Raw genomic sequence first — 24,790 nt, forward strand, 5'->3', positions numbered from 1 at the left:
TTCACATTTCCTCCTCTAGATCTCCATTCTTCCCCTGTGTATTGACCTTTAACAGATATCCGACATCAGTGGTGCTCGTATCGTGATGCTCAGCCCTGCGCTCGGGGCTGTTTTGACTTCTCTTGAACAGTGTGTTGTTGTTGTTCTGTCATCAGGGTATTTTTTGGAGTTGCAGGCAGAGTATTTTTGAGGAGATGCAGAAGAGGTTCTCACAGGTAGTTGTGTGTGATGCATGTGTGTTTGCAGCATGGTGATTCATTTGACACTAACCCTCAAATGAAGACGTCAGGAAAAAATCAGCTGGTTTGAGGGGAAGCCGAGGGCAATATACTATTCCAGGCAGATGGGAATCTGAGCTTGTAGTGTGAATAAAGAAATGAAAGTAATATCAATACAAAGAAATCTGGTACTTATTGTTTAATGCAAAATAGATATTTTATTTTCTTATGATTTTGGAGTGAAATATTCCCTGGACATTTTGTTGATAGGCTCTATGAGATTCACCCAAGGTGTTTTTTTTTTGCAGGCATCTGGGAATTTGAGTATGTAGTGTGAGCAATGTAATTGCCTGATTAAAGGCAACATGAAACCTCTTAGTGTTGGGTTGAAAATAGTGAATTTTTTTTCAATCCTAAGAATTGATCTTTTAGTCAAAACTTCACTAAACCATTTGTAGTGAGCCTCCTATCCAATAAAGTGCAATAAGCCATCGGTTTTCAAGTTTTGTCAATATTATTACAAAATTTAAACAATAAATGCCGTATTCATGTTCTTTAACGTGGCGTGACAGTTTGTGAGTGAACTGATCAGCTCTTCCGCTTTACTTCGTTATAGCATGAAATAAACATGAATGAACATCAGAAGGTATGTTGAAAGATACAGTACAACTTAGCGAAATCCGTATCACGTCACATGTAATCACTCAATCAGTGTTTCAACTAAAACAGCTTGTCATATTTCACCGATTGTAAACAATGGCATGTTACATTTACGGCAGAAAAAACATAACCGGTGTAAAAGCGTAAGTAAAAAAAAAACACATTGACTTGGCGCATTAAACTGACCGACCAATGAGATCGGCGCTTTTGTTCACGTGCCTGGAGCTGCTGAAGTTACAGTAAAACACGAGTTGGTGGCGCTCAAGCACAAAATGGTCTTGCCGAACACATTGTAATGATGAAGAGGAAGTAAGTAGACCAAGGGTGAATCCGAAATCGCCCACTAAACCCTCATTCACTATTCCCTATGTTAGTCCACTAATACAGTTCACTTGAAGGAGTGAATGAAAATAAGTGAGCGAATTCGGGCAGCTGTTGTGTGTACATCGGCTATACACTCATTATTGCGTTGCAATGTGGGATAGAATGAATGCACTCAATAACTATGGTTTCGGACACCACAGCAAATAGCTGTTCCCTCAAATAGTTCCCTATTTGAGGGTATAGGGGGCGATTTCGCATTCAGCCAAAGAAGAAGATGAGCTGCTAATGCTGCTTTGCCAGTTAGCAAAAAGTGTGTTGATGGTTTTGGCAAGCACGTATATACTGTCGCCATCTACTGGATTTGCACGTTCACTGTGAAAATCGCTTGGGTGTGAACACAAATACGCGCAGAAAAAAAACGTCTCGAAAAACGCTGGCAATAAGCGCGCACGATAAACCTTAAATATGTCATAAGTTTTTATGAAAGCCATTGTTAAAAACAAATAAATCAATAAATGTAAAAAACATGTATTCAATCTTTGCTATTTAAATGGTGACAGTGATTAAAATTGATTCTCAAAAGGTGATTAGTTAAATGTAAAGCACCTTTAACTCTTTCCCCGCCAATCACAGAATTATCTGGGTTTGCACTGTTAAACACTAGAGGGCGCTATACACACATTCTGGAAGAGTACAGAATATCCTGATCAAAACACAGGCGAAGAAGAAGCAGAAACAAGAGATTTCATATGTAATCTTATGCATCTGTAAAATAATGCGATGATCAACATTAAACAGCATATAAATCAAAACTGTCTAATGTTACTGACTGAGATGTCGACCCAGGACGAGCTATAGGCCCGTGCAAGCTTTAGGGGTGTTTGATGGACTCCATCTGTGTTTTGATCATCGCTCCGAATCCCATCTGGATGAGGTATTTGAGCAAAAAGCTGAGAAAATCACATTTTTGTCAATTTAGCTTTTTTATTAAACTTAACCACATTCAAGTGTTGATTAAAAAAAGAATGCATGAAGCTGGAATTAAAAGTTTTTTTTCTTTTTTAAAACAGCGGCGCTCTGTTCTTTCTTTTGAAAGGCTATATTGCATGTTCAGATACAACCAAATATTCTGGGGGCCATGACATTTTTGTACAAATGACCAAAAACCCTGCAGGGAAAGTTATTTTCTGTGCTTATCCCATCAATAATGAATGAAGAAATGTTTTGCTTGCGTCAAGCTAGGAGTCCTCAGTCAGCGCTTTTGGTAACATGATCAGTTCTTTAGCGGAGGCTAAAAAGACCATGGCTCTGTGTTGTAAACAACACCTGCAATTAACCAACCACCACCAGTCACAGAGTCGACATCATGGCCTTGACTGCATGCTGTGACCCCAAACACTGAAGCCATAACTTCACTTTTCTGAGCTGTTTTTTTACATTTACATTTAACCCACTGATGTCAGTATTTCTGTCTAATCTAAATATTGATTTATTACTGAGGTTTGCTAGTTTACTCACAGGCATGATCAGGCTTTTAGTTTGTTTTGATGGTGGATTGCTATATTTAATTTCTAACCTAAGTAGCTTTGTATTATGAGTTCAGTGTTGAAGTGTGTCGCATACTTCTACTTGTTTACATACTTCCTGCCTTACCACATGAAACCATGTGTTACGCAACTCAATGATTGGTCAGATCTCTGATGATATTGCTTGGTGCAAGAAAACGGTTGCATTTTTGCTCATCTAGTGCATTTCCCCGTCATGTCTGATGGATGTTCTCAGCTCTGGAGTGACGTGTGTGCTTGGTTAAAGTAAACTCACACCCTGTGTGCATTTCCAGATTGAAAGCGCAGCGGAGGAGCCGAGAGTACTGTGTATTGTGCAGGACACCACCAATGCCAAGACCGTCAATGAGAGGCTGACGCTCAACCTGCCCGCCTCCACCACCGTCAACAAATTCTTTGAGGATGTGGCTCACAAGGCTGGATATGTTAACGGCACTTTCTGCCTGGCGTGGACCAACGCTGGCGACATGGTGAGTCTTCCCCAAACAAACACACACAACTCTTACCAAAACATGTAATTTTTCACCCTGAAATAAAATAAAAACATTTGAGAAAGCGTAACTAAAATCACCGGAGTGTGTGAAATGCGCTATACAAATAAACTTGACAAGCCTTACCAGTTCTAATAACAAACACAAACTGTGTTAAATAGAATTTGAAGTAAAGACGTTTCTGTCCTACAGTGTTTTTTCTACTTTACCACAGTAAAGGATGCGAATATAATAGACCTAATTATTAGCTAATGAAAGGAAGAAACGTTAATAATCCCCTGCGAAAATGGGTGAAACGTAAGTGAAGGTTTGGGAAAAGAAACAAGATGTCCATGTCCAGTGGAATAAAATGGAGTAGGCCTATTGTTAAAATTAGCAGTAAATGGGAGGGGAGCGGCGACACTGAATCCGCATCTCACGTGCAGAGCGAAAACAACTATGGCGGAAGCTGCGGAAGAGTTCATAGCTAAACGAGGGGCACCTGAGGGCAATCTGAACCATACAGATGTATTTTCACTCGCTGAGCACTTGGACTGAGCGCTTAAGAGATTTGCTCTTTCTCAATCGATCGGTACAGCATAGTATTTCAGTTCATCTCAATGAATGCGCAGTGCATTTGACGCACCTTAAACACTAGTGTGAGGCGCGCGACTGAGAACGCTCAGTGTTTCACGCACACTCAAAGAGAGAGCGAGAGAGTCTTATACCACACAGAATTGATGTGCTACATGTAAACAATATCCTTTGTTGTATTTTCCTGTAAAATAATGGCGTTTATTTGGAATTATTCAGCCTTTCATGAACAGGAAGAAACGAATGCACAAACGGGAATCTCATTGGCTGGCGTGCACCTATTACTGTGTTTTGATTTCAACAAATCAGTTTGAATGAGCGCTGACAACGTGATTAATATTCATGAACCCAGAAGCTCATTAATCCTTAGTGCAGTTTATTTTTATTAGTAGAAGAATTTGTGGTATTATTATCTTAACTCAAATTACTGAAGTTCTATCATTAAATCATTATTTTAAACTTTTTTGTAATCTGAAGAAATTTTTGGGATAATTACTTTTGCTGTTTCTGCTATTTTTACCACTGTTTGCACCATGAGTGTATGAATAAATACAGAATCGGTTTACATGTAAAACTTGTCATTGATTTCAAAATTATTATTGTTTGTATTGTGTGATGTTTTTTAGCACAGTTGCACTATTTAAACATTACCTGCACTTTTACAGAAGACAATTAGATCTGCAACTTTTCCATATCGAAAAGGCTGGTGTGGAATTTCATATAAAAAACCCCCAATTAATTATATATATATATATATATATATATTTTTTTTTTTATATATATAAATGTATTATAGGAGCCTATTTGATGACATGTACGTTTTACTTTAGATCATTGTTTGTTTTCGCAAGAATGCATGCAGCTTTCACTTGTATCCAAAAACATGGGGAATGATACTACATTTATCGTCATTGATATCGTTATCGCAATAAATACTAGAAAATATCGGGATACATTTTTAAGTCCATATCGCCCATCCCTAATGGCCGATAAATGAATATTTAAAAAAATAATAAAAATGGACGAAACACCGCTCAACCACATTATGAGTGTTGGCGTTTCATATTTGTAGTTCCAGTCCCTGCATTCTAAATCGTAAGTTAGGCACCCGAGGAGTGAACGAAAGTGCGTTGCAGCATTAACGAGTCACATAATGGATTTATTGCATTTTAGAAGGCAGGCAGCTTATATTTTGCTGTTTTTATTTATCAGAACTTAACTGAACTTCCAGTCTTTCTCTAAGTTATATTCATGAAGCTTACCATGTCTATTAATACTGTTATCTTTGAAAAAAAAATTTTTTTGTTATTGTCCAAAGGACTTTAAGTTTCACATCTTAAGTTTGTATTTTTAATACATTTTATTTATCAGAATTTGAATATATTTTTATGTTCCTCTGTTCTGTTGTGACAATAAAACAAACAAGTTTATTTTTAAACTGCATTATCATATTATTTTAGAGATTCATGAATAACTACAAATAACTAATGTAAGGGAAAGTTTTTTTTACGCGTTTCTGTTTTATATATATATATATGAAGACTTCAGATGCAAAAGTCCGTCTGACGTTTTTCTTTAAAATAAGCATTTTTGTCTGGCTTCTATGTATAGCTTTCTACTTAAGAACCAGTACTTCTGAGTAGGCTGAGACTGGGATTTAGTGGGTTTGAATTAAAAAAAAGTATTTTATGAACGTATAGTATACTATATGCATTGAGCATTCACTCAGTATTATCTCATTTTTGACCGAAGTGGCTTTTAGAGGCGTTTGCATCTGAACTGCTGATTTTTAAATCACCAAATATTTGTATCGGTATCGAGCTTAAAAATCCTTTATCGGTCGGGCTCTTATTTTGATCAAGAACAATGCACTGGGGCTTTAATTCGGCGTGAGCAGCGCAGCAAAAATAGACTCTAGACACTTCTGCTCCTGTCCCCTGTGTGCGGTCTGAATGCTCTAATCTGTTAACATGGGCACTGAAAAAAATATGCTCAGCTAACGCGTGCAGTGTGAATCCGGCGTAAGACTTGCTCTTTGCATTGTATTCCCCACATTCGTGGCCCTGCTCTTGTTTTTCACTCCCTCCCTCACTCTTTCCCACACTTATCTCTTTCCCTGTACACCTCAAGGCCCCTCTGGAGCAGGCCGGTGAGATGTCCCTGGTGTTGTCCGGTTTTGAGGCGGGGAAGAAGAATTTCCTGCAGCTTACAGACAAGGACGGCGAGCAGCCTCAGATTACTTCAGTGAGTCTCAATATGAGCTGTTGATCCATCCATCCATCCATCCATCCATCCTTCCATCCATCCAATCGTACATTCGAACTATAACTTTATTATGTTAATTTTACCGTTTTATCTATTGTTCGTTAATTATATTGTTTTATCTATTATTCAAACATTCTACCGTTTTATCTTTCATTCATTAGATTGTTCGTTCTATCATTCTTTCATTCATTTTATCTGTCGTTTGTTTTAGCTATTATTAATTATCTATCGTTCATCCCTTCATTCTATCTATAGTTCTTTAGTTCCTTTTATCTATCTGTTTTATCTGTTTGTTGTCTATCATTCATTTGATTTATTGTTTGTTGTCTATCGTTCTTTTTATATTGTTTATTTTACCTTTCTTTCTATATATCGTTTGTTTGTTTGTTTGCTCGTTTAATCTATTTACCGATTGTTCATTCCATCGTTATTGTTTCTTTTATCTGTAATTTGTTTTACCCATTGTTCATTTTCATCTATCGTTCGTCCCTTCATTCTATCTATAGTTCTTTAGTTCCTTTTATCTATCTTTGTTTTATCTTTTTGTTGTCTGTCGTTCATTTTATTTATTGTTTGTTGTCTGTCGTTCTTTTTATATATAGTTTGTTAGCTTATTTGATCTATTTACTGATCGTTCATTATATCTATTGTACTTTTGTTTGTTTTATCTTTTGTTTTTTCTGTTCTATCTATCTATCGTTTCTATCTATTGGTCGTTCGTTCGTTTGTTTCTATCTATTGTTCGTTTGTATCTATCTATCTATCTATCATTTGTTTCTATCTATCTATCTATCTATCTATTTATCTATTTATCTATCTATCTATCTATCTATCTATCTATCTATCTATCTATCTATCTATCTATCTATCTATCTGTCTGTCTGTCTGTCTGTCTGTCTGTCTGTCTGTCTGTCTGTCTGTCTGTCTGTCTGTCTGTCTGTCTGTCTGTCTGTCTGTCTGTCTGTCTGTCTGTCTGTCTGTCTGTCTGTCTGTCTGTCTGTCTGTCTGTTTGTCTGTTTGTCTGTTTGTCTGTTTGTTTGTTTCTATCTATCATTCATTCTATCGAGCAATCTGTTCTATGATTTTTCTATAATCATTTATTTATTTAAGCGGCTGAAATGCGTAGATCTACTTTTTACTGCTTTTAATGATTTAGCCCAGTTCATTAAAGGCTGTTTACTTTACCACAGGAATGCCTTCAAGTGCCTTGAATATTTTGTCTACATTATTTATTTATTTATTTATATTTGACTAAAGTGCAAAGATCGCATCAAGCGGGGAAAAAAAAAAACTTTCATAACAAGAATCATAACAAGCCTGGCCTTGAACTTGGTTTCACAGCTTTCCATTCCCACTGTTTGTTGTGGAATCCAGTTTAGCTTGTCCTCGCAGGTTCTTTATTTTCTGTCCTTGTGGCATGAGATTTTAATCATGGATGGTGAACACTGCATGTTTAGCATTCTTGTGTGACTCTCATACAGGATGAATCTGGCACAGCGGACAGCAGTGGTCTTGATGACAGCTCCCAGGATCGCTTCATTGGACCCTTACCACGGGACGGTACCGTGGGCTGCAGCAGCGACTACAGCAGCCCCAGTTACTCGTACTCCTCCATACTCAACAAATCAGAGACAGGTAGCACTGCTTTAACATACATTGTTGTGAAGGGCATGACGGCCACAACTTTGCCACACAGATTCATTTGTATTGTGTCATCTGCTTTCAAGGTTATGTGGGTTTGGTCAACCAAGCAATGACCTGTTACCTGAACAGCCTCCTGCAGACCCTGTTCATGACCCCTGAGTTCAGGAATGCACTCTACAAGTAAGTAGTCGATGTCAAGTTCAGTGTGATAACTAGTTAAAGGATTAGTTCACTTTTAAATAAACTTTTGCTGATAATTTACTCACCCCCATGTCATCCAAGATGTCCATGTCTTTCTTTTTGCAGTCGAAAAGAAATTAAGGTTTTGGATGAAAACATTCCAGGGTTGTTCTCCATATAATGGACTTCAATGGGCCCCAAACGGTTCAAGGTCCAAATGACAGTTTCAGTGCAGCATCAAAGGGCTTTAAGCAACACCAGACGAGGAATAAGGGTCTTATCTAGCGAAACGATCAATTTCTGCGAGAAACCGAGCAGTATTTATGCTATTATTTTACCTCTTAACAGAGGAACGCGATCGTCTCTGAGCTCCGCCATAACTTCCGGAGAGTGAGGTCAAATTAGATCGTGGTCATAGATGTATACGTAGATGCCTCATTCTACTGATCCGTGCAGTCGCTAATGAGGCATCTAGTTTAGTGGGATAACTAGTTTATATGAGATAGATGCGACAACTTGATGTTATGAATAGAAAATTCAGACAAACAGTTTGAACTGATTTACGTTAATGAATTGAACATACCGACCAAAAATGCAATTTTTGGTATTGTCTTAATGCTCTCATGCTCAGAAGAGAGCACAATACTGATCTAATTACACTGATTTTAAGAGCCTTTCTGGCCTGTTTTTAATGTTTCTGCACCAGTTGGGAGTTTGAGGAGTCGGAGGAGGATCCAGTCACCAGTATTCCGTTCCAGCTCCAGAGGCTGTTCGTTCTCCTGCAGACAAGTAAGAAGCGTGCCATCGAGACCACAGACGTGACCCGCAGCTTTGGCTGGGATAGCAGTGAGGGTACGAGGAGTCCCTTTGAGAAAGTTTACCCACATTTGCACAGCTGTCATCAGATAGCAGGAGAGGAGTCTGGATTACTCTGAAACTCTTCACCTTGTGTGTTTTGCAGCCTGGCAGCAGCACGACGTCCAGGAGCTTTGCAGAGTCATGTTTGATGCACTAGAGCAGAAGTGGAAACAGACCGAGCAGGTATGCGATGCAAGCTCCGCCCCCTCAGCTCTTGATGCTAATCCACAACCAATGAGATCCCTACATCAGGGCCAGGACAAAAGACCCAATGTTGGTTCGAATGTCCGAATGTCCTCAAAATTTGAGGTGGGTTGGGTTATGGCATGCACTTAATTTGCAGGTTTTCTACAGAGGTTTGCATGTTTCTACATGTAACGGACGTGGGCCAGTAAGAGCTTTGCGTGTAAACAACACTTCCCTATCCTTGAGGCGTGCTAGCAGCTGATGCTAGTGGCTGCGGTCTTTAGCATCCTTGTTAATGCGCCCGCCTCCCACACCGGACACCCTGGTTCGAATCCTGCTCTGAGCGGGTCAAGTAGGTCCAGTGACAATTGGTGCCGTGACCCGGATGGGAGTGAGGTTTAGGGAGGTGAGTGTAACTGATGTAGGCCAGTAAGAGCTGTGTGTGTAAACCTCAATCCCCTGGACTCAAGAGGTGTGCTAGCGGCTGCGGTCTTGTTAACGCACCCGCATCCCGCGCCGGAGACCCTGGTTCGAATCCCACTCGGAGCGGGTCGAGTAGGACTGGTTACTTACACTCAGATAATTGTTCTCTTCAGAGCTGTGCTGTCAGACTTTGTGGTGGAAGAAAGACTTCAAAATCTGTATTTGTGCCAGTAAGTTAGCAAAACTAATTGATCAGGTCTCAAGCACTTGTTTGGGATTTCTCTGAATTTATAGTGGGGTCCAAAAGTTGACACACCGACCCAACATCAAAAAGCTAGCGTTGTCTCGTATTGCCTGCGTCTCGACCAAAAAGTGGTGTTTGAACACACAACAAAGATTATAGTCAATGGTCAACTACGCCTGCATTAGAGGAAATAACTCTCCATACCAGCTGGTGGTAGTGGTCTGTATTCATCCTTCATAAAGGGAAACGGAACTAAACAAACTTGCTTAACAGTTTGAATATTGGAATCCTGTTGGTCTTTAAAGGTGTCATGAGCTGGCTTTTAAAAAAATGTTATACTGTTGTCTGGGGTCCACTTAATGATGTTTGTGTGGTTTTTACATTCAAAAACATCATAATGAATAAGTAATAGGCTACTTTTTGCCTTGGTTTTGAGGCTCTCTGAAAAACGGTCGGTTTTTAAGGGGCGTGCCGCACTGAAGACTTGGAAGTAAACGCCCACGGCTAGGATTGGATAAGATTTGCATATTTAATGAGCTTCTTCTCCCCTGTCAGTGACAGCGTGTGGCAAACGGCAACCGGAATGAATGGCCCAGCCCACAGCCAGGGCTCGCAAAATGTCTTTATCAAACAAACACAATGATTCATCTCTCATCCACCCGCGATTGATTGGAATGTTATTTCTGTATCATTTCGCCCGATCATCAGTGAATATAACCGCGAACCGTACACACACATCAGCTGGCCGGTGATAGCCCGTCTGAAAAACACAGCTTGCATCACAAGTCCGAGTCAAATCACGAATGAACCAATAACACCTTCTCCAGCCTGTGACCGCGTGCTAAGGTATGTAATCAATAGATATCAAACGATCTGTAACAATGCAATACTAACACATATAAAAAACATGTTTTACTCACATAAGTGTGTTGCACCGTTCCTGCCGGATCCAATATAGAAGCCACAGCATTGTGTTTTAATCTCAATACGTCTGCTAATCCAGTCACGACCTGTATCATGTTTACAATCGATTCCGCTTCGTTTAGCTTCACGAGACGGTGGGCGGGCTTGAGGCGGAGCTTCTGCGTCCTACCATGTCAGTGGTCGACATATTGTGAGAGCTCTCTTTTTCTGACTAACAAGGACGTTTTCAGCTCTGAAACTTGCAGGATATTCTTATATCACGATGAACTTTTATATACCAAAGGATCAAAGGACAGTTGAATCACCCCTCTTGTCGTTTTGAAAATATTCACTTATTGGAAGAATGCTCACATAAGATGTCATTTAGAAGAGCCGTCTGTGTGTACCCTCTTGACTTTGTTGTTCCCTTGCTTTCATCATTTTTCTTCTCATACACTGAAAAGCCAATCACTGATTTGACGTGCTTAAAGGGTTAGTTCACCCAAAAATGAAAATTCTGTCATTAATTACTTACGCACATGTCGTTCGACACCCGTCAGACCTCCGTTCATCTTCGGAACAGAAATGAAGATATTTTAGTTGAAATCTGAGGGCTCTGAAAGGCCTCCATTGGCACTTTACACTCCCAAGACCCCTAAAAGGTACTAAAGACGTCGTTACAAAGTCCATCTCACTACAGTGGTTCTAAAATAACTTTATGAATCAGTGAGAATAGTTTTTGTGCGCAAAGAAACCCTAAATAACGACTTATATAGTGATGACGATTTCAAAACAAGGCATCATGAAGCTTCGAAGCGTTATGAATCAGCGAGTCGATTCAGCGGTTTGAATCGCCAAATTTCAGCAGTTTGGCGGTTTGACACGCGATCCGAATCATGATTCGGCTCACTGATTCATAACGCTTCGAAGCTTCATGATGCCGTGTTTTGAAATCGTCATCACTATGTAAGTCGTTATTTAGGGTTTTTTTGCGCACAAAAACTATTCTCGCAGATTCATAAAGTTATTTTAGAACCACTGTAGTGAGATGGACTTTGTAACGACGTCTTTAGTACCTTTTAAGGGTCTTGAGAGTGAACCGTGCATTGAGCCAATGGAGGCCTTTCAGAGCCATCAGATTTCAACTAAAATATCTTCATTTCTGTTCCGAAGATGAACGGAGGTCTGACGGGTGTCGAACGACATGAGGGTAAGTAATTAATGACAGAATTTTCATTTTTGGGTGAACTAACCCTTTAATCTATAGAAAGCCGCCAATGGTTGCCGAACACAGCAAACACAGGGTGGACAGACGCTCACGGGCCAAGCGTTGACTTGGCGTGTCATGGCTTTTAGACCCCATTGCAAATTTGAGATTTAAAAGGATTCTACATCAAAGCTTAAAATGATTTTAGTTTTAGGATTTATCAATTTCAAATGAAGAAACCAGATGTCATTCTATGCGAACTCCTTTGTACAGACAGTCAGATGTTCCCATTTCTCTTTAGTTCATTCTTGTGCTGGAGAATGTGATCGGCAGGTTTGACACAAACTTTTGAGTTCATGCAGTTCCTGTGCTGCTGTTTAGGTTAGCAAAGACATTCTGAAATCCAGTTTCATTTTTATTTTTATGCTCATATAATTTTTAATAGAAATAATGCATACAAATAGTTTTCATTCTGAATGTATTGGTGTGTTTATTGAACTTGTGCATGCAATGTGTTTTGATGTCTTTTGTTTTCCCCAGGCTGACCTGATCAACCAGCTTTACCAGGGCAAACTGAAGGACTATGTGCGCTGCTTGGAGTGTGGCTATGAGAGCTGGAGGATTGACACGTACTTGGACATCCCTCTGGTCATCAGGCCGTTCGGGGCTAACCAGGCTTTTGGCAGCGTGGTGCGTCCATCACCTTTTTTGTAGCTGCATACTAGGAGATAGGACCATTAGCAGTTTTTTGTTTTATATGCCAACAAGACATACTGTCACGTGCTAGTTGGTGATTTTAATATAATTTGAAATGGAAATATGACCATTGCTGTATGCTAAAGAGCGATATGCTATTTGGTACATTGGGAAATTAGTGAGTCCACAGTGAAATAAACACAATCACAGCCAAGCAGAATATATATTTAGAAGTCAGGATAATAATAAATAATAATAATAATACACTCTAAAAAAAAAAAGGTTCTATATTGCACCAAAAATGGTTCTTGGCTCGTAATCATAGGGGAACCTTTTTTAGTGCTATATAGCACCAATTTTGGTGCTTCAGTGGTTCTTCAGAGGTTCTTCAGCGGTTCTTCAGAGGTTCTTCACCGGTTCTTTGACTAAGGTGCTATATAGCACCTCTGAAGAACCGCTGAAGAACCACTGAAGAACCAAAATTGGTGCTATATAGCACTAAAAAAGGTTCCCCTATGATTACGAGCCTTTTTTTTAGAGTGTACATTTTATTTCTAACGCGCTTTTCTTAAAACTCAAAGCGCTACAACCTTATACAATAAAGAATAATAACAATAAAATACAATAAAATAAGTCACATTTAGTTACAATAAGCAGCTCTAAAAAGGTGTGTCTTTTAAAGACTTCTTAAAACCCTCTAATGTTGAAGAGTCTCTAATTTAGGATATCATCCAAAGTGCTAAACAGTGTTATTTTAAAGGGGTCCTATTATGTTTTTTTTTATATTTTCAACTTTCTTTAGTGTGTAACTGTTTGAGCATGAAAAAGGTCTGCAAAGTTACAAAAGCACAAAGTCACCCCAAAGGGAGTTATTCTCTATACCAGTGTCACTGTTTCTGAACTCCTGAAACGCCTCCATTGTAGTCTTGAGTTTTCTCTTCCAGGAACCAACACGTCACACTGTTCCTCATTTCAATAATTCCCGTCCAAGGCATACGCAGAATTAAGGGGCGAGGCCTTGTTGAGTTAGTTAGTAGTTTATTAAAACTCGCTGTTATGGTAAGGGCCGTGACCTTTCCCAAACATGCTCGAAGCGGTTGGCCAAGCATAACACACTGATCCAGCCGGCCAATCAGAGCACATTGTGATTTTCGGAAGGAGGGGCTTCATAGAGACAGGAACTAAACAGAGCATTACTGACAAACTTGGAAGAGATGAGCTGCAACAATGTCAAATATGTGGAAAATAATGTTTTTTTCTTTAAAAAAAAATCAATTTTAGTAGAGCCCAAAAACAAAATCAGGTCCTCTTTAAACAGAGTTGTTTATATACTTTTAAGGTATTTTTTATTTGTATATTATTTTCAGTTCTAATTTAGTTATGTGCTTTTGACATTTTTTATTAGTTTTTGGTGTTTTTTTTATTTTATATTTCTTTAGTTTTTTTTTCTACTTTTAATGGTTTTAGCACTGGTGTCAAATGCATTATCCAATGTTTATCCATATGCTTGTCCTTATTGTACACTATTTGCTGAACAGGAAGAAGCCCTGCAGGCCTTCATCCAGCCTGAGACTCTCGACGGGCCCAACCAATACTTCTGTGAGCGCTGCAAAAAGAAATGTGACGCCCGCAAGGTGAATCAGATCAGAGGCGATGCTTGTCTAGTCCTCTACCACATTTCAGTTTCTTATGCAGTATTTTTCTCTCCAGGGCCTGAGATTCCTCCATTTCCCATACCTGCTGACTCTGCAGCTGAAACGCTTTGACTTTGATTACACCACTATGCACCGCATTAAACTCAATGACCGCATGACCTTCCCCGAGGAGCTGGACATGAGCCCCTTCATCGACGTCGAGGACGAGGTGAGACACCGCTTTATAAACTCTTTCCTCTTAAGGAAAGCTGAACTCTTCACATCTGGTTTTAATATCTCAAATGTGTCTCTGGTCACCATTTGTGATTTGTTTTTTTTATCAAGGGACAATTTCTGATTTTGTGACTTTGTGCGTCACTTTGCTTTAGAGAGGATGAATGTTGATGTCAGGCTTACTAAACATGTTTGAAAGAAGAAGAAAAAAAACTATGATAGTATTAATTCGCTTCTGTTGGAATCTGAAATAATTATAAATGTAAAGTTTATGTACACCGATCAGGCATAACATTATGACCGGTGAAGTCAATAACACTGATTATCTCTTCATCACAGCACCTGTTAGTGGATGGGATATATAAGGCAGCAAATTAACATTTTGTCCTCAAAGTTGATGTTATAACCAGGAAAAATGGGCAAGTGTAAGAATTTGAGCGAGTTTGACAAGGTCCAAATTGTGATGGCGAGACGACTGGGTCAGAGAGCATCTCCAAAACTGCAGCTCTTGTGGGATGTTCCCAGTTTGCAGTGGTCAGTCTCTATCAAAAGTGTCCCGAGGAAGGAACAGTGGAGAATCGGCGACAGGGTCATGGGCGGCCAAGGCTAATTGATGCATGTGGGGAGCGAAGGCTGGCCCGTGTGGTCCGATCAAACAGACGAGCTACTGGAGCTCAAATTGCTCAAGAAGTTAATGCTGGTTCTGATAGAAAGCTGTCAGAATACACAGAGCATCTCAGTTTGTTGCGTATGGGGCGGCATAGCCGCTGACCAGTCAGGGTGTCCATGCTGACCCCTGTCCACCGACAAAAGCACCAACACTGGGCACGTGAGCATCAGAGCTGGACCACGGAGCAATGGAAGAAGGTGGCCTGGTCTGATGAATCACGTGGATGGCCGGGTGCGTGTGCGTCGCTTACCTGGGGAACACATGGCTCCAGGATGCATTATGGGAAGAAGGTAAGCCAGTGGAGGCAGTTAGCCTGACGTGGTCATACTCAATTCTAGTCAGAATATGAGTCTGATTCTGCTCCGTTGGGCTGTGATTATGGGGCGTGTTTCAACCGAACCAGGAAAGACCTCAATTGGATAGACCTACAACCAATCAGAGCAACGGAGCGACGCATAACGTTAGTTGTCAAATGTCAACAGAACTCAACTGCACACAGTGTTGCCATGTCCGTGGGTTGAAGCGACCCCAATTATGTGATATACAGACCCAGGAATGCGATTTTTAGCAGGCAACCCTGCCAAAATAACACATATTTTACCCCCCAAATGCCTTTTTTTTCCCCGGAGAACCCCCCCCCGGAAAGCTATTGCGCTTGTTTTTGGCTAGTTTTGAGTAGTAATCGGGCGGGTTTTGTTGTAAAAACTTGGCAACCCTGTCTGCACGCTGGCTGGAATAAGTAACGTTAGAAGAAAAAGATGAGTGTAAACGATCTTTGCCGGTGTTGTAAAAAAAGAATTTAAGGATACACAGAGTACTTACCAACACCATCATCATTTCTGAGAGAAATAGTAAAGGTGAATGCATATACGAACAAGTTCTCCGTTTAGGATTAGAACAAATTCAACCCAAGCGCTCTTTAGTGATGTGGATGATTACGTTACTGTTTATCATCTGTCCATCATCGTCTAAAGCCCGCCCTGACAATTTCATTGGTCCGAACAGTTTCTGTTCGGGCATAATTACTTCTCTACGGAGAAAGTCCAGACCTTCCCGAGTAAAAATGTTGTGGGCGGGGCTAAGTTCGGCTGGCATCCAGGCTAGGAATCCATGTGGATGTTACTTTGACACGAACCACCTACCTAAGCATTGTTGCAGACCATGTACACCCTTTCATGGAAACGATTTTCCCTGGTGTCTGTGGCTCTTTCAGCAGATAATGCGCCTCCACAAAACAAAAATGTTTCAGGAATGGTTTGAGGAGCACGAGTTTGAGGTGTTGACTTGGCCTCCAAATTCCCCAGATCTCAATCCAATCGAGCATCTGTGGGATGTGCTGAACAAACATGTCCGATCCATGGGGGCGCCACCTCGCAATTTACAGGACTTAAAGGATCTGCTGCTAACATCTTGGTGCCAGATACCACAGCACACCTTCAGGGGTCTAGTGGAGTCCATGCTTCGACGGGTCAGGGCTGTTTTGGCAGCAAAAGGGAAATCAACACAATATTAACATAATGTTATGCCTGATCGGTGTATATGTTCATGTCCAACTTTAACAGCTTGACTGTTAGTCTTAAAAATGCAAAAAATATTGAGACGATGCTGTGTCAAGATCAAATAGTTTTTTGCATTATGTTCCATTATTTTGCACTCTACCTATTGTTTTTTAACACATCATGCGTAAATGCCCCCTAATGCACATGTCTAACAGCCAAATTATTCAGAGCTTCCTTAGACTAATTGATTGTTAATTTTTTTTTAATTTTAGTGCATTAATTAAACGTTTCGTCTGCAGAAATCACCTCAGACCGAAAGCTGCACTGACAGTGGGGCGGAGAATGAAGGAAGCTGCCACAGTGACCAGATGAGCAATGATTTCTCCACGGATGATGGTGTGGACGAGGGCATCTGTCTGGATAACACCAGCAGTGCAGAGCGGGTGCTCAAACCAAAGGTTACCTCACGTCCTCTCTGAACCCAAATGCTCCAGTACTGTACTGAACTCGGAAGATGAAAGGTAAACATGCCTCTTCTGTCTCCTTTATAGAGCTCTTTGACCTTTGAACTCTTCTCGGTCATGGTGCATTCTGGGAGTGCTGCAGGTGGGCACTACTACGCCTGCATCAAGTCCTTCAGTGACAGCCAGTGGTACAGCTTCAATGACCAGCACGTCAGCAAGGTCAGCAGGCTTTCCGTTTTTCACAGAAATAAAGAAAATCGCACAGGGTTGTAACTTGTGTTGCCATCGTGTGTGTGTTCCAGATCACACAGGATGATATCCGGAAGACATATGGCGGATCCTCAGGGAGCAGAGGCTATTACTCCAGTGCCTTTGCCAGGTGTGTGAAGCCTCCTAGTCCTACATTTGAGAAGATCCTTGTAAAACACAGTATTTTTGATCAAATCTGCTTTCATGCCCCAACAGCTCTACAAATGCATACATGCTCATGTACAGACTAAAAGACACCTCCAGAAATGCAAGTAAGGGAACTGACATGGATATTTTTCCCCCCTCAATATGAAAAATATGACCTCCTCTTTCTGAGATTCTGGAATGTAATGTTCTCTCTGTGTGTTTGCAGAATTCCTGGAAGTGGAGGACTTCCCAGAGCACATAAAGAGACTGGTGCAGCGAGAGAAAGAGTCTGAGGAGCAGGAGAAGAGGCAAAGAGAGATTGAGCGCAACACATGCAAGGTAAAGTGCCTGCACAGTACAACCGGTGCCCAGTTCTGCCTCCCGTGGAGACTTGGGCTGTGTTCCACAACCCTAATGAGCTCCCTACCTAGACGGCATTTAAGGCATCTCAGGTGCACTCTCTATGCAAAGACTGTTCCAAGCATTACGCCACATAATCTGGCCAAAATTCAGTGTCTGAAGAGATTATTTAAGGGTGTGTTCACACTTGTAGTTAGGGGTGGGCGATATGACCAAAATATTTTATTTCACGATAACTTCGATATACATCACAATATAGTTAATTTTGTTTTAAATAAGGTTTTGATAACATTGAAAACTAATACTCGCCTTAAAAAACGGAATGTTTACTCTCACACCAAGTGCAAATAGCATGCATTGTTGGCAAGTTTGTTGTTTGATTAGCATTAATAGTGACAGCAGGTACATTTGGACGCTGTCACTTTAAGACCGGCCTCAAATATCCAGTTTACTGATGCATTGTTCTTTCTCAACTGTTAATGCTCACTTAAGACATAAATTACTGTTTACTTGCAAATACATGATCACTTTGACACATATGTTTGTGTATTTAAGCTTTCAAGCCCAATTAAGTGACCAAAAGTTCAGAAAAGAGTTCAGTTCTCACACACTCGGAGTCATTTCTCAGAGAGCGTGCGCATATACTAAAATTAGATGTTATTTTGCTTTTCAGACTTCACCTAGTTTTGTCGATAGGTTGAGAAATCGATAGGTGTAAAGAGTACCTGAAATTGAGGAGAAGAAAATTACTCTGTTACAAGTCACTAATTCCATTACAACTTGGGTAAAAGTCTTAAAGTATCTGATTTTAACAGTACTTAAGTATTTTACTCATACAAAATATAGGCTCAATGATGCACTAGTCCTCGACACCTGAGAGACATACCAGTGATAATAAGAAACAATTGATTTGTAAGATGAGAAATTTAAATTTCTAAATTCAAAATAAAACTGAACCCCTCAATACTGCAATAAATCAAGTTCTCTTAAACATCTACAAACTCTCAAGTCTCAGTTAAGTGCACAAAAAGGCCAGAAGTAAACCAATATCCTTCAAAAAGGACTCGTCAATATAGCGGATAAATAAAATAATGTTAAGTAAAATTAAATAGTCAAAGCAGTGGATGAGCAGTGGATGAGCTGGTTTCAGCCTCATCACCGGCTGCAGTCATGAGCTCATCTCATAAATCAAACACCTGCGATTCATCAACTCCCTGCTAATGCACTCGCATTAATGTAATGTAGCCTTGTTGACATGTTTAGGTGAGTAAAGGCAAAACGCACAAGATATAGTACCTTCAATGCCCTTCTTTATAGCAGAAACAAACTGCTGCAGGAAAAGTTACCATGCAAAATTTAATGTGTAACTGCATTACTCAACACAAATGTATTGGAGTAAAAAGTACATTTACTTGTTCAAAAATGTAAAAGTAGAGAGTAAAGTTGCTAATATCTTTGATACTCAGAAGTCGCCAAAAATATACTTAAAGGGTTAGTTCACCCAAAAATTAAAATTCTGTCATTAATTACTTACCCTCATGTCGTTCGACACCCGTCAGACCTTCATTCATCTTCGGAACACAAATGAAGATATTTTAGTTGAAATCTGATGGCTCTGAAAGGCCTCCATTGGCACAATGGTACTCTACACTCTCAAGACCCTTAAAAGGTACTAAAGACGGCGTTACAAAGTCCATCTCACTACAGTGGTTCTAAAATAACTTTATGAATCGGCGATAATAGTTTTTGTGTGCAAAAAACCCCTAAATAACGACTTATATAGTGATGACTATTTCAAAACAAGGCATCATGAAGCTTTGAAGCGTTATGAATCAGTGAGTCGATTCAGCGGTTTGAATCGCCAAATTTCAGCTGTTTGGCGGTTTGACACGCGATCCGAATCATGAATCGGCTCACTGATTCATAACGCTTCGAAGCTTCATGATGGCTTGTTTTGAAATCGTCATCACTATATAAGTCGTTATTTAGGTTTTTTTGCGCACAAAAACTATTCTCGCAGATTCATAAAGTTATTTTAGAACCACTGTAGTGAGATGGACTTTGTAACGCCGTCTTTAGTACCTTTTAAGGGTCTTGAGAGTGAACCGTGCATTGTGCCAATGGAGGCCTTTCAGAGCCATCAGATTTCAACAAAAATATCTTCATTTGTGTTCCGAAGATGAACGGAGGTCTGACGGGTGTCGAACGACATGAGGGTAAGTAATTAATGACAGAATTTTCATTTTTGGGTGAACTAACCCTTTAAGTACTGTAACTAATTACATTTACTCAAATACTTTACAGCACTTGAAAGCAGCCCAAAATTATCACCAGATTATCTTGTAGTGTGTACCCAGCTTGACTAGCCAGATTGTCAATGTTTGGAGCCGAACCTTATTATTCTGTCTCCTTCCATTAGATCAAGTTATTCTGCATGCATCCAGTGAAGTTGATGATGATGGAGAATAAGCTGGAGGTTCACAAGGACAAAACTCTCAGAGAAGCAACCGAAATGGCTTACAAGGCAAGTAGTGTAAAATGTTGTCGTCTACATGTCATCTCTGCATCAGATTGTCTAAGGTTAAGTTGGTCTTTTATCCTGATAGATTAACCTTAAAACAGATCAGCAAGCTTCGTCTCTCTCTGAATTTCTCACTGATTGGTGGTCTCGTGTTTGTCCTCTGTGTGATCAGCTGATGGATCTCGAGGGAGTGGTGCCACTGGACTGCTGTCGATTGGTCAAATACGACGAGTTTCATGAATACCTGGAACGCTCATATGAAGGTGAGGAAGACATGCCCATGGGTTTGCTGCTCGGCGGGGTCAAATCTTCATATATGTTTGACCTGCTCCTGGAGATCCGCAGACCTGACCAAGCGTTTCAGCCCTACAAACCTGGAGGTATCTACTTTTTGAACATTTACAATACGCTATGTCTCAATGAAAGAATTCCATAAATGCATTATCACGGATATCCTTTCAAAACCTCTTCACTGTGACCTGCTGACTATGTTTGTGTGTTGATTGCAGAGGTGATGGTGAAGGTCCATGTGGTGGATCTAAAGAGTGAGTCTATTGCTGCTCCAGTCAGTGTCAGGGCTTATCTCAACCAGACCATTATAGAGTTCAAGCAACTCATCGCACAGGTACAGGATCTCAGTTCTGAACACGTATAAAGGGCACTTTCCATGAAAAGGGTAGAAATGTGTGGCCCATTATTATTTTTTTTTAACCACTTCAACTCTGCCGCTTCAACTCTCCACCGATGGGTTCACTTTTGCATCATCATAATCATTCAAAAAAATCTATAAGTTTTGCAGCACAAAACTAGACACGTATGGTATTGTTTTAAAGATTAGAACCTCAGCTTTTTTGATAACATAATCACTTTTGCATTTATGTTACAAATAGATAATAAGGTTTGAATTCAACCCCCCCGCAACGACCCCCCCTTGAGAAAATCATATGAATAATGAGTTTCATATTTATATCACATAAACTCACCAAAAATAGACAAGTCAAATATCAAATAAAAGCTCTTACCCTCAAGAATATCACTGTTCCGATCTAACACTTTACAGTAACTTATTATCAAAAGAATCACAAAGATGGAAATTACTCCTTTGAACAAGCAAACACATGAGTCATATTCCTGTTCGGATCACTACCTCCTTGTGGAGCTACTAGCCTCAAACGCTATATCAGCTCGTTCCTGATGTTGTTTTCTTCAAAATGAGACTATTTTCACATGTCTGTGAGCAAGTATGGCCAAACGACACTGTAATACGTCACCGATGTCCAGTTCAAAACATGTGATGCAGACAAAAACTCTTATTATCCTTAGTTTTGATCGTCTTTGTTAGCCGCGATTGTTGGTGACGTCATCACGTATTGGGTCACATGTCAAAAAAGCTGAGTATCTCCGCTCTCTATAGACATGTCGATCATGCTTCTAGACCAATCAGAGCCCGAGATCTCCCTTTACAAAGTTGAGGAGGCGGGGCCTTCTTTTCGATTTTCCAGCGGCTAGCTTCAATCAAAGCAGATGAGTAGGAGTTATTAGATAGTTTGCACAGATTCATCTCAATAACTTTTTTTTAGAAGGAGATATCAAGAAGATTACTTTCCCCCCTGTTTAATGCCAACTAGTGGAATCAACAGAAACTTTCTGAAGGGACATAGACCAAACAGGTTCAAAATTACAGATTTTCAAATAAAATGATAAAAAAATAGATGTTTTTATCATAAAATTGTGAATAAATACAATAGAATATATGCAATATTCCACCACTGTGTGAGAGTGTTTTCTGTAAAATGAGACAATTTTTATCAATTCATTCCAATGTATGTGGGTAGGGCGCACTTTTAAATTCAGATATGCCTAATTCTCTAAAAGAAAAATCAAAATATGTTCTGCAGAGCTGAAGTGGTTAAGCAATAAAGGCCCAAGTTCAATGTTCTTGAGAAAAAGAACAATTAGAAATGCTACATAAACTGTTATCTAACACTAAATTATAATAATGATGATTCTGACACAATCTGTTAAAAATGATATTACAGATAGTCATTGTAGAATTTTTTTATTTTGTTTTTAACTTCCAAAGCCAAAAAACTAGCCTTTAGTCTGGCTAATTCAGGCAAAATCTGCAGTCCTTTTACCTTTTTATTTTTTACTTTAGTCTGTTTCTTAAAAAAAAAGAAAAGTGTTTGTATTTTCATCTTTTTAACTTTTATATTAATTTATCTTAATTTTATTGTTTTTTTGCCTTGAAAAGAATCACACAAATGAGGGCTTTTAAACTATATTTTGCTAACAGATACTAACTAATATTTGAATTCTATAAAATCTGGATATTCTCTGAAGCATCTGCTTTCACTGATACTTTTGTAGAAAAAGAGTAAGTATATGCCAGATATAGAGTTTATAGCACGGTTTTGTTCTCTATTTGTGGAAAGTGCCAGACTGTTGAAACGGATGTCCGCTTCCATCTAACCTGTTGTCATCTCGTTGTGTGTTCTCAGGCCACGGGGCTTTGTGCGGAGACGATGCGCGTCGTCTTAGAGCGCTGCTATAATGACCTTCGGCTTCTCTATGTGCCCAACAAGACCCTGAAAGCAGAGGGATTCTTCAGGAGTAACAAGGTTCACTAGCATAACACACACTTTTTATAGGCTCTGTTCCAAAACTAAGCTGCCACACCTTCTACATCCTAACCAAAGTAGAACATGAACATTTTTAAAAGCTCTTTATAAGTAGTTAATTGTCTTTGGTAACACTTTATCTTATCTTATCTTAGTTCTTGCTACTTGTTTTTTACATGTACTAATTTGGTGTTAGCATGTTGCTGACAACATGATGCTCTAAACACAAAATACAGGACACTCACTTATATTTGATAAAATAGTATATTTTCCAAGTATACATTTATGTATACTTTATTAGGTATACTAAGATCAATCTTCTAGTAGCATAAGTGTAGTATTGTAATACTACTTTTGACTAAAGTGGCTCTCTTTTTAGTTCATAATGCTATACTTTTAAGTGTTAGTTTTAGACTTAACAGTTGACATAAAGTAAACCTTTTTCTTTTCTATTGCAACTATACTGTGAACTACACTTACTGTAGTATAGTTCACAGTACTGTTAATACTTTTATGTCATCTCTTTTAGCTCAGTTTAAAATCAAAATACACTTTGAAGTATACTCTTTTTTTGAGTGAAGTTTCTTTGAGTGATTTATAATTTACTCACACCACCATGTAAAGGCCCATTCACACCAATAACGGTATCTACAGGGAGTGCAGAATTATTAGGCACGTTGATTTTCTGATCATATTTTTTTTCCAGGCACATTTGACCAATTCCAAACCACAGTAATCCTAATAACTACTATTGATTTAGTATTTAATAATGTATAAGTGATATATAATTGTTCATGAAGGCTGGAAATGAAAATCACCTTATATTCAGGTGTGCAGAATTATTAGGCATGTTTTCTTTTACAGATAAATTGAGCCAAAAAAGAGATTTAACTCAGACTGAAAAGTCAAAAAGTATTAAATGCCCATGAGAAGGATGCAATACTAATGCAATACTAGACATTGCAGTTAAGGCATGACCATTGGACAGTGAAATGCTCGTTGGGTCAGCAGGATCTGACAAAAACATGTGGCGGAGAAAAGACACCTGTTAACTGCAAAAGAATGAAGAATTAAGGTGAAGAATTAAGGGTGAAACCATCAGGAACCCTTTAGTCTCCAGCGCCACCATTTTCCAGAGCTGCAACCTACCTGGAGTCTCCAGAAGTGAAGGTGTCAGGATCTCAGAGACTTCAGTTAGGTAAAGAATCCTAAAAAATGACCCCCACTAAATAAGAATCACAAGCTGAAGTGTTGTAAAATACATGAAGAAGGTTTTTTTATAGGCTTTATGGACAGATAGGTTGAGAGTGACTCTTGAAGGACCAGCACCACATCCTCTAGTACCACTGTTTGAAGAATTCATCTTCCAGAATCTGGCAGTACGTTTTGGGAGTTCCTTTTTAGTCCATCTCTGCAAAACGGACTTCAGGATGGACTAAAATGAACTCCCAAAATGTACTGTCAGATTCTGGAAGATGAATTCTTCAAACAGTGGTACTAGAGGATGTGGTGCTGGTCCTTCAAGAGTCACTCTCAACCTATAAAACCTATAAAGCCTATAAAAAAGCAGGCTTCATGTATTTTACAACACTTCAGCTTATGATTCTTATTTAGTGGGGGTCATTTTTTAGGATTCTTTACCTAACTGAAGTCTCTGAGATCCTGACACCTTGCACTTCTGGAGACTCCAGGTAGGTTGCAGCTCTGGAAAATGGTGGCGCTGGAGACTAAAGGGTTCCTGATGGTTTCACCCTTAATTCTTCACCTTAATTCTTAATTCTTTTGCAGTTAACAGGTGTCTTTTCTCCGCCACATGTTTTTGTCAGATCCTGCTGACCCAACGAGCATTTCACTGTCCAATGGTCATGCCTTAACTGCAATGTCTAGTATTGCATTAGTATTGCATCCTTCTCATGGGCATTTAATACTTTTTGACTTTTCAGTCTGAGTTAAA

The 24,790-nt window shown here is 39.5% G+C and overlaps 1 protein-coding gene across 4 annotated transcripts in view; it reads left to right on the forward strand.

The window, feature by feature from the left end:
- usp47 (ubiquitin specific peptidase 47) overlaps positions 1–24,790 on the forward strand; it is a 57,570-nt gene that overhangs the window by 15,358 nt on the left and 17,422 nt on the right. The window contains exons 2-20 of one of the 4 annotated variants that reach the window (XM_079801407.1): positions 156–215; positions 3,043–3,237; positions 5,962–6,075; positions 7,578–7,731; positions 7,824–7,920; positions 8,627–8,772; positions 8,882–9,087; positions 12,282–12,431; positions 13,976–14,071; positions 14,148–14,300; positions 16,774–16,932; positions 17,026–17,157; positions 17,241–17,317; positions 17,404–17,459; positions 17,561–17,673; positions 20,114–20,218; positions 20,388–20,595; positions 20,725–20,840; positions 22,717–22,836. In XM_079801407.1, coding sequence (XP_079657533.1) covers positions 156–215; positions 3,043–3,237; positions 5,962–6,075; positions 7,578–7,731; positions 7,824–7,920; positions 8,627–8,772; positions 8,882–9,087; positions 12,282–12,431; positions 13,976–14,071; positions 14,148–14,300; positions 16,774–16,932; positions 17,026–17,157; positions 17,241–17,317; positions 17,404–17,459; positions 17,561–17,673; positions 20,114–20,218; positions 20,388–20,595; positions 20,725–20,840; positions 22,717–22,836 — 2,457 coding nt within the window. The remainder of the gene's footprint in view (positions 1–155; positions 216–3,042; positions 3,238–5,961; positions 6,076–7,577; positions 7,732–7,823; positions 7,921–8,626; positions 8,773–8,881; positions 9,088–12,281; positions 12,432–13,975; positions 14,072–14,147; positions 14,301–16,773; positions 16,933–17,025; positions 17,158–17,240; positions 17,318–17,403; positions 17,460–17,560; positions 17,674–20,113; positions 20,219–20,387; positions 20,596–20,724; positions 20,841–22,716; positions 22,837–24,790) is intronic. The other 3 variants (XM_079801409.1, XM_079801410.1, XM_079801408.1) reach the window with 3 other exon arrangements.

Source organism: Gobio gobio (assembly GCF_949357685.1).
Source record: "Gobio gobio genome assembly, chromosome: 2".
NCBI classification, from domain to species: domain Eukaryota; kingdom Metazoa; phylum Chordata; class Actinopteri; order Cypriniformes; family Gobionidae; genus Gobio; species Gobio gobio.